This window comes from Agelaius tricolor, unplaced genomic scaffold, assembly GCF_023055355.1.
Source record: "Agelaius tricolor isolate 1412-34295 unplaced genomic scaffold, bAgeTri1.0.p SCAF_4, whole genome shotgun sequence".
NCBI classification, from domain to species: Eukaryota; Metazoa; Chordata; class Aves; order Passeriformes; family Icteridae; genus Agelaius; species Agelaius tricolor.
Window position 1 is genome coordinate 2,278,848 of NW_027269264.1, and position 15,411 is coordinate 2,294,258.

At 34.9% G+C, this 15,411-nt stretch overlaps 1 protein-coding gene across 6 annotated transcripts in view; it reads right to left on the bottom strand.

Moving 5' to 3' along the window:
* Nucleotides 1-15,411, bottom strand: part of CSNK1G3 (casein kinase 1 gamma 3) — a 94,972-nt gene that overhangs the window by 49,283 nt on the left and 30,278 nt on the right. For all 6 annotated transcript variants that reach the window (XM_071424378.1, XM_071424373.1, XM_071424376.1 and 3 more), the window contains exons 6-7: nucleotides 4,370-4,518; nucleotides 2,920-3,154 (exon numbers count right to left, since the gene is read on the bottom strand). In XM_071424378.1, coding sequence (XP_071280479.1) covers nucleotides 2,920-3,154; nucleotides 4,370-4,518 — 384 coding nt within the window. The remainder of the gene's footprint in view (nucleotides 1-2,919; nucleotides 3,155-4,369; nucleotides 4,519-15,411) is intronic.

Below are 15,411 nucleotides of genomic sequence, written 5' to 3' on the forward strand. Positions count from 1 at the left end.
GGCCTGTCAGTCTCACCAAGGGCCCAGCAAGATCACACTGTAAATCCTTGTGGTAACTATACTGAGGGACATGGAAAATAAGGAGGTGGCTGATGGTCACCATGGCTTCAGTAGGGGCAAATCATACCTGACAAGTTTGGTGGCCTTCAACACAACTACATGTTGGTGCATGGAAGAGCAACCAACATCATCTACCTGGATATACTAAGCATCTGATACTGTAACACAGGATATCCTTGTCTCTGAACTGGAGAGACACTGATTTGACAGCTGAAACAAATGGATAATGAATTAGCTGAGTGGTCATACTGTAAATCGTAGTCAAGAATTCCCTATCCAAGTGGACACTAGTTCCTTAGGGGTTGTACTGGAACTACTGCGGGGTGACACCTTCGCTGGTGTCATGGACAGTGGGATCAAGAACACCCCCAGCAAGTCTGCCAAGTTCATCTGGCCATGTGGTGCTATCAACAGCACCTTCCCCTTGATGAAAGGGATGCCACAGAGGGACTTGGACAGGCCTGGGAGGTGGGCCTGTGTGAACATGACAACGAGAAGTGCAAAGACCTGCACCTAAATTAGGGCAATCCAAGCACAAATACAAGCTGGACAGAGAATGGAAAGCAGCCCTGAGAAGGATTTCCACGTGCTGGTGGATAAGAGGTGGGACATGACCCCACAATGTACACAGCCTAGAAAGCCAAACATGTCCTGGGCTGCATCCAGAACAGTGTGGCCAGTAGAGTGAGGGAGGGGATTCTACACCTCTGCTCTGGTGAGACCCCACCTGCAGTGCAGCATCCAGCTCTAGGGTCCCCAAGATACAAAGCATATAGACCTGATCAAGCAAGTCCATGAAGACATTCAGGGAGTGTCCCTCCCATGAAGGCAGTCAGAGAGTTGCTGCTGTTCAGCCTGGAGAAAAAAAGGCTTCAGGAAGACATTACAGCTCCTTCCAGTACCAAAAAGAAGCCTGCAAGAAAGCTATTCAGGAACATTTTAGAAGGACATGTAGTGACACAACAAGGCCTAGTGGTTTCATACTGAAAGACAGTAAGTTTAGATTAAAGATTCAGGAGAAACTCCTCAGTGTGAGAGTAGCAAGACACTGAAACACCTTGCACAAAGAAGCTGTCTCATCTCTGGAACTGTCCAAGGCAAATTTGCATGAGAAACCTGGTGTTCCAGCCTATGGCAACAGACTCAGAACTGATGATCTTTAAGGTCCTTTCCAACCCAAAACCATTCTACGATCAAATAAGTTACCATTAGACAAAAATAAACACATCTTGTGTAAATATCAGACATGTAATCAAAATTCAGTTTGCTTTTCAAGTAATTACCAGTTTTACATTTTGGTTTGTTTTTCTTAAAAGGTTTAGGGGCAATCATTTATTTAAGGAGGAGTAAAAAATTTATTTGATTTTAAAAGGGGTTGTGCCACTGTTGAAAATGCTGTGATAATCAGAAGTCTATTCTGCTAGTGGAGATGAGAGCCCAGTGTCAAAAATATAACAGTCACCTTACACTGACATCACCATTTATGCCTGAAAAATGTAGCGGATGCTTCTTTGATCTGAAGAACCTGAGTTCCGAAAGTTAGATTTAGGAAGCTAAAACCCTACACTTGAGGTGCTGCACTTTGTTGCACTGAAGAGCAACAAAGCTGGTGAAGGGTCTGGAGCACAGATCCTATGAGGAGCAGCTGATGGAGGGTGTTTAGAAAACGAGGTCTGGGGGAGAGCTTATCACTCTCTACAACTTCCTGAAAAGAGAGTGTACCCACATTGGCCTCTTCTCCCAAGGAACAAGGAATAGGACAAGAGGAAAAAGCCTCATGTTTGCCATAGGAAAGTTTAGATTGGATATTGGGAACATTTGCTTCACCAAAAGGGTTCTAAAACATTGGAACAGGCTGCCCAGGGAAGTGATTGAGTCACCACTTCCGCAGGTATCTTAAAAGCCTTGTAGATGTGGCACTTAGGGACATGCTTTAGTGGTGGACTTGGCAGTGCTGGGTTAACAGCTGGTCTTGATGACTTTAAGGATATTTTCCAACCTAAGTGATTCCTGGCTCTGCTTTATTGATAAAGCACCTTATTCCTGTCTGAGAAATGTGAATGGTTTCTCATTTGCAGTTTTAACAGCTATGCTTACAGTTAAACTGTAAGTATTGTGCAACGTTTTTATGATCAGCTCAAAGAATAACCTAATAAGTGATTACCATGCAGTGATAAACAACTGGCATACACAAAGGGGTCTAACTAACTGATTTCACTAGAAAACCTCTCTATAGCTGTAATAAACAAAGATCTGAGTACTCATACCTTTCTCAAGGTGAATTTATTCATTCAATAAAACCAACTTTTCTATTTATAGATATCCTGTAATTTCTTTAGCTTGCTGGCATAACCTTTAATGACTCTGACAATGCCTTATTAACAGTGTAAGCACTAAAAAAAAAATTTAAAAAAAATCGAGAAATCAGCATTATCTCTAAGCTGTTTTATTACTTTATGATGCATTTCAAAGAGATCGGAAAAGCAAGGAAGCATTGAAAATCCATGCTATTGCAACCTATTGACTTTTGTGCATTTAATAAGCACACCGACTTCCTGGACACTTCACCCTGCCATGGTACACTTATAATGTGAAGGTATTATGCTACAAAAAGATACACCACATCTTTCTTTTAAGGAAAGCTAACAAAGAGGACAATTCCCAAGACATGATCAAGATGATTAGCAATTCAAAAAAGATTATTCCCATAAACACCATTTCCATAAGGCCACACTGTATTTTGCACAATACAGAAAATTTGTAGTTCTTAATGACTAGGGACTGACAAAAACTGTTACTTGAAAGCAAGATGGTTTATGACAAACCACAGCTGTTTCTGTACTTAAAATGCACACGTACCTTTTCCTAAATGTGTATTTATACTCATGTATCTAGCTGTTCCTGTAAGGCTCTTGTGTTCTCGATATGGTATGTGCTTCTTTGTTTCTGGATCTACGTACTCCTTTGCTAAACCAAAGTCTATAATGTGAATAATTTGCTGGGTTTTGTTTCCAGGTCGTCCTATTAAGAAGTTCTCAGGTTTTACATCTCTGTATATCAAGTTCTTTGAATGGACATATTCCATACGAGAAATCTTCAATAAAAGAAAAAAAAATAGACAAGGAAGTTTAATTTAAGCTTCAGATTGCCACATTAAAATGTGTCAGAAGCTAAATATCTTATATTGGCTTTATACATAGAAGAAATCACCCCTCCTAATATCTTAAAACCAAAGCAATATTGTTCTTAATGAAGTATCTCCCAGTTAAAGTCAATGAAAATTGTACACTTTTCCAAAGCAGATACATCAATTGTTGTATTGGAAACTTTCACACTGGACATTAGTCATGAATCTTGCACACAACAGAGGTTTTTGCCTCTCAAAACAGCTGGCACAAGTATGTTTTGTGTACATGAAAAGTAAAACCAGAAATTATGTCACCAAGCAGTAAGCAGCAAAGTCTGATCTATTACATATTAAAGATATAACTGAGAGAAGCACTGAAAGCTCATCACTATGCATTCTAGCTGGACTGCTTTCTATCAAAATTTCCACATTCAGAAAAAGAACAGGAAGTATTACATAAAGCTGATCTCTGGACTTGTGAGGACTTGAGCATTTAAAAAAAAAGAACTTGGCTACAAATAAGTTCAATGTGTCTGTACGTCTGTAGCTGGAGTCTGTTATATAACTACAATCATGTTTTAAACAGCTATTTTTAACCATTACGGGTAAAAATATCACTATTTAGGGAGGTGGAAAACTGGTAAATATGTACAGCCTTATTTGTCCTTCTTTCCACTTCCACCCACCCTCAAGTCAGAACCAAATAAGGAATCATCAAAAAAGAGAATAATTCTTCATTTAATAATTTTGTGTATAAATTCTAGAAGAATTTGGGGAATTTTTCATTTGTTTGTTTGCTTTCTTATAAGAATGCCCAGGAAAAAAATACTTATGATATTTAGGAGTCTCATAATACAACTGCTTGTCTGGGCTAAAATTACTTTTATTTCTTTAAGGTTTTCTTTTTTGAAAGAGTATATCAAAATTCATGATTTTAGATTGTGATAAGAACGCAGAAGACACAAGTAATTACATTCAGTAAATGGCTTGAAAAACTGAAACAAAGTAAATGAAAGTAATCTAAGAGTATTCCTGCTTAAATTGTATGACAATAATTTTAAATACCACCAACATCAATTTAAAACTGAAGTGCAAATCTCCTAAGTGAAGAAAGCATTTAATCCATTGAAGACTAAAATAGTTATTCTAGTGAACACTCAAATTAACATCTATTCTACTTACCAACTGTATGGCTATCATAAGAACGGTTTTAAGAGAAAATGTCCTACCACACAAGTCAAATAAATCTTCCAGACTAGGTCCAAGTAGTTCTAGCACCATGGCATTATATTTGCCACATGGGCCAAAATAATAAACCTGAGGTATTCCATCTGTAAAATGAAAATACAAAGTAATGATAAGGGGTAATAATGATAATTAAGATTAAGGTACATAGCAGTATAATTCCTACCCAATTTCAAGTCGATCATGAGTTAAAAATACATTTTTCACATAGAAACAAAAATAAACTTAATAAAAACTACAGGTAAAAGACACAACAGGAATATTGAAGATAGTCACAAACATTTTAATGAAAAGGGTACTATTACATATTTGACTTGTGAAAGATATCAAGATTTATATAAAAAGTTAAAATTAGAACCTCTCTATTAGTTTTGTAACCATAAATTGAAACAGGGTTTTGAAATGCTAAGAAGGCTTTAAATAAGCTCTTGTACAAAAAAAATATACTTAAATTGAACTTCTTAAATTAAGGCTATTTCTACCTTTAGGAATAAAAGCACCTTATTATCTAGAGAAATCATTTTAAAAAATCAAAAAGCTATTAATGAACCCAAGAGTGTAATGATACATTCAGTCTGGACTTTATAGTTTTAAATGAACACCTGCCTTAGGAACACAGGCAATCCAGAATTTCGAACATACAAATAGTTAAAGCCCTATGATCCAATTTTACTTCCACCTTTTTGTAGAATATGCATTGTGTGTCTACTTAACTAAAAATAACTTGATACAATTGCTTCTACTCATGTTGTACTTTTTCACATGCACGGGACATCTTCCTCATTCAGCAGAATAAATTTTGTTTGCTTAGGGAAGCAAGTTATTCCAGATCTTTGGGTTTTTGTTCTTTAGTACACATCGTCTGTTTCATTTATTCCAAATATTTAATACACTGAAAATGTATTATTTTCATGTGAGCTTTTTCTACAGTGTCCAATCTTTCAATAATGCACTACACAGAAGTACCAAACCTGTTTTCAGAACACCTTAATGAAACACTGGATTTCAACTTCATTCTCTGTAGGTCAAATTAACCCTAATTCTAAGTGTTTTCTGCATAAAGCCTTCAATTTTTCATACCTTACTATAGAGACACACCGAGGGCACAAATTTGCAATGTACTGACTACAGCTTTGGGTAAAAAATTATATAACAATTACAGTTTTAGCAAAATTAACATGAAATCAAAGCACCATTTTAAAGAGGTTTTTCACTAATCTCTTCTCCTACAAGTCAAAATATTTAAAGAAAAACCCCTAAAAATCCAGCTGTTCCATTTTCAGAAGACTTGAGCTACAATTTGGTTTTCAATATGTATCATCACACTCATCTCTATACTAATATACTTAAAATGCATAATCATACCCACTTCAGAAAGACTTCACAGGAGTAGCTTATTGCTAGTAACGAAGAAGCACTGATCATATTACATCCTGTATCAGAATAAGGTATGAGATAGTGTTCTTCAATTTAAAAATATCATCCTGAATTATTAGAAAGATACCTAAAACACTTGATTCTCTGATTAGATGAGAATTCCAAAACGTCCCAAAACTGTGTTTAACATGTAAAAACCTCTGCAGTGCATATGGAGCATCCTGTCTAAAATTACCCATGTTGATAAAATAATTTGATATTAACAGTTCAAAGTACTAGAAGTTCAGGGCTTTGGTTCTTAATCAAAGCACTCTTATCTTAGTACTTTTGCTTAAAAGCAATAAGCGGGTGTCATTCTGCTACTTACATTCTTTCTCCATGTCTCTAAATCTCCAGAAGTTAGAAAGTAACATGTTACTAATAAAAACATATATGAGGCTTTTCCTCCCACCACCACATAATGTAAGCTCTCTTAGATAAAGCTTTAAGAGATACTGGTTGAGCTACAAACAAAGAAACTCTGATTTTTAGAAATTTAAGAAACCCCTATTTTGTTGATAAGATATTCCACTACTAATCACCAATTAAGAGGAGGTATTTTATTTCCATTTTGAATTACTCTAGCTCAAACCACTGAAGAACAAAAGAAGGAAATACGTTGAGCTTTTAAGATGCATCCCAGTTGTCTTGCAGTGAATTTAAAGAAGCCACTGGTCTTCAGTTTCTTGATTAACAATTAATTTGATTACAATTCAATCTTTTCTAGTACCTTGACAGGTCTTCTCCCCATTCTTAAAAATCCTTTTTAAAAAGTACTACCCCTCCCCAGTTATAAGCAGAATTCAATGATTGTCACATAAATGTCACTAAAAGTCACATATAACTTCCTCTTCTTCCATCAAAAAGGAAACTTACTTTTGGCCAAAAAAGTAGATTCACATACTCCCCACACTAAGTTACTTTAACATTTAAACATCTTTTCTTTCTATGTTTAAAACTCTTAAAATAGAACCATTTTTTAAGGTACAAGTCATATTTCCCTATGCCTAGATATTTATATTTGTTGACAAGTAAAAAACACTTTCATTTGAATGGGCTCAATTGACTAAAGTAATCTACAATACTTAGGTGATTCTCCTGTCATAAATTTGTAAATCCATGTTAAGCCAGTATGATTTTAATTCTATTTTACTCTTGAAAAAAATCAAAGAAGTCTTGACTTGGAAATTAACTATTTGAGCATCACTTGGATTCCAGTTTCTTCTATAAAAGTTAGCTTTCATTAGCCACCTAAAACATTACTGCTGTACACCTCTGCTCTCCAAAATCAAGTCCAAACATTCAAAAAGTACTTGACTATCCACTGAGAAGGTGAAATGGGAAGGGCAGGGGTGCAAAGAGAGATCCCTAAAACAGTTATGGGAATTTATGGATTATACCCTTTAATTTTCATTCAAATACTTTACTCCACCATGTTTATGTACATGATGTCCAGAAAGCCTTTAAAGCTGACGTATCTGACTTCCTCTACAACTATGAAAGGATAAAAAAAGTATTAGAACAAAGAAAACATGACTAGTAGATTAAACTGTATCTGCCGAATCTCTTTAAAACAAAGAAAATAATAAGCTATTTCTGCTTTGGACCATTACCCATCTTGGTTGTCTTCTTGAAGAACTTCATCACTAAACCTGATTTAAGCTTGAGACTGCATGTTGTTCAGTTATCTCTAGCAATATACATGACTAGCACAAACACATTTGTATTTTAAGGAAAAAATTCCACACAGATATTATGTCATAGCTTCAATTATTTTAGGTGTGTGTCCTCATTCAGGAAAAAAAAACTAATTTGATAAACAGGCAGCAGCGACAGCCAAAGGAAAATGTAACATACAGGTCAATGGCAATACCACTTGCATTTAACCTCATCTATCACAGACTTAATTTTGCGCTGTATCTTAGCAAAATGTCTTTATACAATACAATCTAAATTTGTAAAGCTATTAAGCTAGTAAGTAGCTTTCCAGTGTTTTTCAGTTTCTTGTAATACCAATTTCCTTTTAGAGCTTTCTCTAAACCAATCAAGAAACAGACTGATGGTATCTGCATTATACCCTATTGCTGAGAATCTGTTCAATCAGACACATGCCAATAAAATACACAAGACACCACTGCAGATCATGGTGTCGTGTATTCAGCTTCTTATATCACATTGCCTTTTATTTGCAGTCTTAATTTTCATATGTGGCAATTCATTGGACATAAGCCAAATACTTTAAACTAGCTGGAAGATTTGCAGTAACAGTTGTTTTTCACAGCACAGTCATACTAGTACTCTTGTGAAGGATACAAATTAACAAACTGCCACAAACACAAATATTCCCTAGTTATTCTATGGCATCTGGTTTGAATCCTATCAAAGGAAGCGATTATAAAACTTACAGTAGTGTGTTCTGACTTGAGCCAAAGCAGCACACACAGAAGGTCACACAGTCTCTGGAAACATAGCACCTGAATGCCACTGAAATCATGATCAGCCACGAACTATAAAACTCTAAACACAGAATGAGACACTATATCACCACAACACAGACTACATCTCTTACTTACAAATATAAGAATATGTTTGCAAAAAGAAGAAACAGTAATAAAATAACTAGATCTATTTCAAAAGGAAAAATCTTCTATAGTTATTTATTTAGTAATAAATAACTAAAACAGAATTAGAGACGTATTTTATTGTAATCATGATTAAATCAAATATCCATTTATCTAACATTCATTTTGTTCACTGAACTGTCTTATCAAGCTTCCTTTCACAATTACAACTATTGTATGCCTTTCAAAGCCCAATCTCTGAAATCTGTGTGATGTCACAATACAAAATCAACATACATTTTTGATTACAGCCAGGGTTCCTATGGCCAGTAACTACTGTTTCTCAGAAACATTATCATGTAACTCTATTATGCAGCTGCCATCTGATTCTTATCAGATCTCTTACACTTATTCCAGGGGGAAAAATTACTTTAAATTCAGAAAATCCTGTACGTGTCCTTAGACTAAATCCTAGAAAAGGATTGGCATAAAACAAGAAAAACTGCAAGCACCATATTTATAATTTTGTTGGACTACACTTAAAAATAAATTAGGCATTACCATCCATTTATGTTTATTCACATAAACATTAGCATATTCACATTAATAACTGAGCAGCTCAACTTTCCTAAGAAAGGAAGCAGATCAGCAGCAAAAACTCAAAACTGAGTCAGAGTTTTCCCCAAACAACTCATGATACAACTGCAGCAGTCATCAGTACACAGATTAACAGTGCCTATGAATAGATTCCTCTACAGTCAAGAGATTCAATATTTGATTCAGTTTAAGTGCTCTAATACTATATTCCTAAATTAAGCTTAAGAGCTTTATTTTTTAAGATTACCTGCATGTTTAGTTTTTTTAACTTTATCATGATTACCAACCACTTCAACTAACTGCTTATTGTTGATTCCCCAGCATAATAATGCCAGTCAAATTACAACAGAAGTAATAAAGCAGGACAGCGTGACTAAAAAAATTAATTAAAGAAACAGCCATCAGTTTAAGACCAAATTCTCAGCTACCTACCTAGAAGCATAGTTCAAAGCAATATTCACGTGAAGTTACTAATAAAACTCACTTTGCATTCATACTGAATGTGGGCTAGCAAGATGTATAGAAAGGATATGAAGTGCAGTAACTCAAACATATCTGTAAGAATGGATAAAATTTTATTTAGATATGTAAACTAGGACTACCCTGAACTCACCTACTTCCTAACTCTGTAGTTTACAGCTAGAGATTTTGTCTTCAATATACGTTGTCATTGATCATTAGAAACATAACACCCTTGTTTTAGAAATTAAATAATACTCTAAAATCTGAAGTTCCAGTAAATTATTACTGATTTAACTAAGTAGTAGGAACATCCAATTAAATATAGCTGCATTTCACATTTGTGTTTTCCCGTAAACTCGCTTCAAACCTTTGTAACTTTCATAATGTTTATCCTATAATAGCAGCAAGACATCAATCCCAAAATATTTTGAATAACACAGAATGAGATAAGTCATTTTAAATTGTTTCTAGAAGATCTATGAACCAAAATAATCACCTGATACAATAATCTAGCTGTAGTGCTTTGTTTCTAGCACTACACTCAAGGAGACTTGCTATTGAGACACTTCCTCATGGCATGATAGAATATCAATCTAGTAAAGTACATTACAGTCTACCAACTGAGAAAGAAATTAAGAAATTATTATACTGAAATTTTTGTCTTGGGAAGAGTTATAGCAAAACACAGACGCTGATGCACCACAATGAAATCATGCTGCGTTCTTTTTTCTCCCACAGGCTAAAGTGGAAGGCAAGGTGGCTATGGCCAAGGGGATGAAGTAGACATGGTATCACTAGCAATCTGAGATCGTACTGCCTTCACAGTGACAGTGTAAGTCGCCTGTAACTTCTTAAATGCAAAAGATAGCTTGTCTTTCACCAGAAAAATCTGCTTCAGAGATTCCATACCCTGAATATAGCTATACGAAAATAATTAATAGCTGTCACTGAACACTCAGATCTTACACACCAGCTAAAGCTGGTCTGAACTGTAATTAAATGAAGAAACACATTTTCTCACCTTTAACATTTTTGTCTTTACCTAGAGGAAAAAACACTAAAGACACTGAGAACTGAACCTCATTCTTGGCCTTCAGCCCATCAAACACATTTCCAACACAAAAAAGAAAACCATAAACAGCAATGTCTAACCTACTAGTCTATATTAAACTGTGTATAAGGCACCTCATAGCAAAGAAGTGTTCTTGCCTTAGGGTACTCTGCCCCCTCTCAAAATCAGAAATTCAAAGTATTTCAAACTCACTCTGCTACATTGCCAAACCAAAATTTGGTGAATCCAGACATGCTCTAAATGCTACAATAAATATTCTCCTGAGCTTGACTACAAAATGGTAAGCAGACTCCACTTACTGTATGGGAATATTTCTGTATCTCCCAAAACCACATTATGCCCACACTGAAATCCTCCTGAATCACTAATCCAACAGTAACTGTGTAATTACAGCTGTCCAAATACTGTGATTCTGCTGTGTCAAAGGCAGCTCCGCATGATCTCAAAACCGAAAACCATATTTTTAGATACCACTACAGACCACGTCACATGAATGTTGGTACCAAATCACAATGGTTCAGGTACAGAATGCAATACTTAGCACTCATTTCATAATGGCAATGACCTTCTTAAATAAACACCTTTTCCTACTGTACACAAATGTATATCCTATACATTGACTAGTCAATAGTAGTGATCCTGTAAGAAAAGTGAATGGCTTCCAGTATTTCAAGTGGAAGAGTTAACTAGATTTCAGCTAAAAGAACAGATGTCCAAAAGTTAAGAAAAATAAAACCTGATTTACAATACTGAGCATCTGCCTTAAGTTTTACCAGAAGGTTAATCCACTGCTGAACAGATCTGTGACCTGTTTTGAGATCTGTGACCTCAAAAATTACTTCAAATGAAAAAAATAAAATCTAATAATAAATGCCCCTCGCTGCTATAAACAAGAACTGTTCTAAGTCTGTTCTAACAACAGCATTACAAACAGGAGTTCTACTAATTCACTTTAAGCAGCAGAAGCTGCTTGCCGTTCTTTTGCTCCACTTGTCAGGTAAGTAAGTACAAACGAGTTCTCAGGCACTTGCAAAAGCTCCCAGTCATTATGATAATGACCAATCTATTAAGAGTGGTTAGAAAAATCAGACAATGAAAGCTAAACCGTTTTTATGCTCTTCAACATGCAACACATAACTTCTTTCATTTACAGACTCCTTTCTGCAAAAGAAAACTGAACCATACCTATCTGTCAGTTAAATTGCAGCATGGTGCACGAAATACACCTACACCTTATCTTCTAATCATGCAAAGAAAGCCTGATAGCATAGAAGATTAATTAAACAATCAAAAAATACAAAACTGTTTTCTATTAATTCCAAAAGCTTTAAGGCAATTTCAGGTAAGAATTCAGCAAGCATTTTGTTTGGAGTATAATAGTATAGTTTTCTTATATCTCATATCTGCATATTAAGAAAATACACATTAAACAAAATTTATCAGAAGCAAAAAGATTCTAAATTCCATCCATATGTTCCCCATTCAATTGACTAGAAATTCTGCATACTGACTAATGATCTCAAACTCCTTGAGGAAAACACCCTCATAGTTACTAAACTACAAAATTATCATAGAAAAAAGAAGGCAATTTTCATAAAAATCTCTATTAGTACATAAAACCTAAATGAAAGCTAAATAACGACGAGACTATAAAATAAGCCACATCTTTGAAGTAATTTTAAAAGTTGTTTTTAATAAGTTTGAGGTCCATTTCCCTAAAAAACTAAAAACATTTTTAAAAGCCCAAAAGCACTGAAAGTATTTCCTCTTTAAGAAAGATTCTTCACTTTTTTTTCCTGACAAACACCTACATGTTACTGCACATTCACAGGCATTTCAAATAGTATATTTAAGAGCAAAGTTACATTTAGGCCTTCTTTTTGAGCAGATTGTCTCCAAAGGAACCCAGTTTTGAAATGTTAATTCTTATTCATGCAAGACAAAACCACTTTTTATTAAAAACAGAGAATTAATACTCTCAGTTCCAAAGTCTTGTGTATAAAAACTGCACATCTATCATATTTCATGCCTATTTTCTCCTTGTTCTCTCAGTGAGCAGAACTGCAAAAGAACCCTCTGATCCTTTTTTAATTTAAGCATGTCTTCCATTTTCATGGCATTCAAGACACAGAACAACATGACTTAGCAGAGAGATTAACATAAATATATATTTTTAAAAATCCCAAGCTACAAGGTTATTAGAAAAGCAAGAAAAAGAGATATTATAAAAATAAATAAATAGACTTAGTTGACAAATACTGGCTGCAGATAACGAAATACCTAGAAAACAAACCATTTCAAAATCCTCTTTTCATCAAGGATGCTTACAAGATTAGAGGAAGTACAAGGATGCTCCATTAAAAAAGGTTTGAAGGTAAAATAATCTGTAATCACAATAACATTTTTTTTACTTGCTTTCAGGATGATATTGCCAGAAAATAACCTCATTTTCTTCTAGAAGTATTCATTCACATGTTAACGCCTCTTCCTCCTCCTCCTGCCACCTCCAAGTCAAGGAGGATTTCACAGGGCCTAAAAGAATTTTATCCTTTAAGCTTCAGGTTATTTCACACTATGCCAATTAATTATTTCACACTAAGTCAATTTGTAGCATAAACTATGGAATCTGTAGCTCTTATTCGTGAAAACCATGGGGTTTTTATAGAAAATATTGGGTCTCCTTACAAGACTGGGAGTACAACTCCCTTTTCACTGATTGCTTCTGAAACCATAGTTTAGTAATCACTTGCTATTAATACATAAGTATACATGTAAACATGAGGATAACAAGGGGAAGCACAATTCAGTACAATTAAATGCAAACTACACAGTCCACACAGTTATAAAGCTATAGGCCAAAAGTTGGTGCAAATAAACAAAAACAGCTAAGAAAAAGATGACTTCATTGTAAGAAAGCCTACAAATATGGATTTTTAGAAGCTTAGAAGATGGAAAGCTTGAGACATTTGTAACTTCTAGTATGGTGCATAACTGTGTATCAGAGAAACCTTCTCTCTTCACAATTGCTGTATTATAAATTTCTTCCAGCAATGGCAGCAATTTTTATATCTCCTATGACAGACTCTTCTGTAACTTGCATACTGAAGACCACTTCTTTCAATCCATTCTCTCTCTGATCAAAGAACGACTACTGCCCATAAAGCAATACTACCTACATGGATAGACCTGGTGAAAGTTTTTTTCCACTCACTATCTCCTGTTTTACATAGGAGGTTTACATACTTGCTTTCTGAATTTATCACTTAGTGGATCAACTTTCCAAAACTATGTTTTCAACTGTTCATGAGATAAAATTACTTAAATCTATGTTTCACAGTAAATATGCATGTCACAAAAAATCAGCAAACTAAAACCAGATTACATGAGAACAGAAACTACATAATGCTACAAAGATTTTTCTGAAAATCCCAGGCCATATAACTTCCTCGGCTTGAGGGCCCAACTCCTAAAAGTATAGAAAAAGTGACTGCTGCCAGAAGATAAGGAATCAGCAATCTTTGTTTAACTTCTATGTAGATAGGAAAAAGAAAATTACTTTCTTCATAATGAGCCTTTGTCACAAAACCCCTTAAAATAGGCCTCAAGTGGAGAGCCTGAGAAAAGCCCACAAAGGAGCTTTCAAGGCTCTCTGCTGGGAGAGGCTTTCACTTTTGAATAAAAGCAGGTTATTGCAAAAACAAAGGAGGTCTGCAACAAAGTTTTTCATAAATATTGATGATGCTTAGTAAGTCACCAGCTCTATCTTCGCATTTTCACCCTAAAGGTAACCTCATCTTCATGCAAAAAATCAGAGAGGTGACTCTCCCTTTCAGTACTTCAACCAGACATCAGAGAAAAAGATAAAATTTGTTGCAACTAGCAAATAGGATTAAGAAAATTGAATGATATCTGAAGTAAAGAAGGATAACTGTGACTTCACTATGTTTTTACACTAAACACAGTTCCCAGTCTTATTCACTAAATAAAAAAGTAAACATAGTTACACTCACTAAAACATTTTCCCAGTAAATTCTCCTGTAATGGTTCCTACCTCTGAGAAGCACTGCCTAACTTCTGCAGTCTGAACTAGAAATTACAGCTTTATTCTTACCTCCACTACACAGCTCCTTTGCACTTTTAGATAGTTACACCTCTATATTCACAGATAGGTAATGTACCTAACTTGTGGGTTGTCATGCCCCATTAGTTAAACACTTAAGATCTCAGCTTTCTACTCATCAGTTATTTCACAATGTTAGTGTATGGTATGCTGACAATTTATAACTACTTAAAAAAAACCACCATACTATGATGACTTTCTCCAAACAGCAACCATAGAGACTCAAGATTTTGATTACCTATCTACAACTTTATTTTCCATCTAGGAAGAGAAATTGACAAGAGAAGTTGTGTTTTGCCTAAAGTAATCTCTAAAACTTCCTGGAAAAAAAGGTCTATATTAACTGAACATATTAGAAACTTTGTTTCACCAGAAGTAGTCTTTAAAAGAGTAGCATGAAATTTTGAAAGCTACCAGAGAAACACTGTCCAGTCAGAGCACAGATGAGCTGCCATATGATCCCAAATTTTAAGGAAAAAGGTGAAAATAGGAATTAAAAAGTATTAAAATTCATCATGACATACACACATTCAAGGTAACAAAATCAAAGTGGTATGGGCATGTTCATTGTGTATTTCTTTTCAGAGACTTTTCACACTAAGTAGGATTTTATTCTAGCTTAAGTACAATCAAAATCACTGGCACAAATTCCAGGCTGCTTTTTCTAAAAAGACCCTGAACATACATGTAGAAACATGTAGAAACATGTAAAAGCCCCTGAATAAACATGTAGAAAAGCACTGTTAGTAGT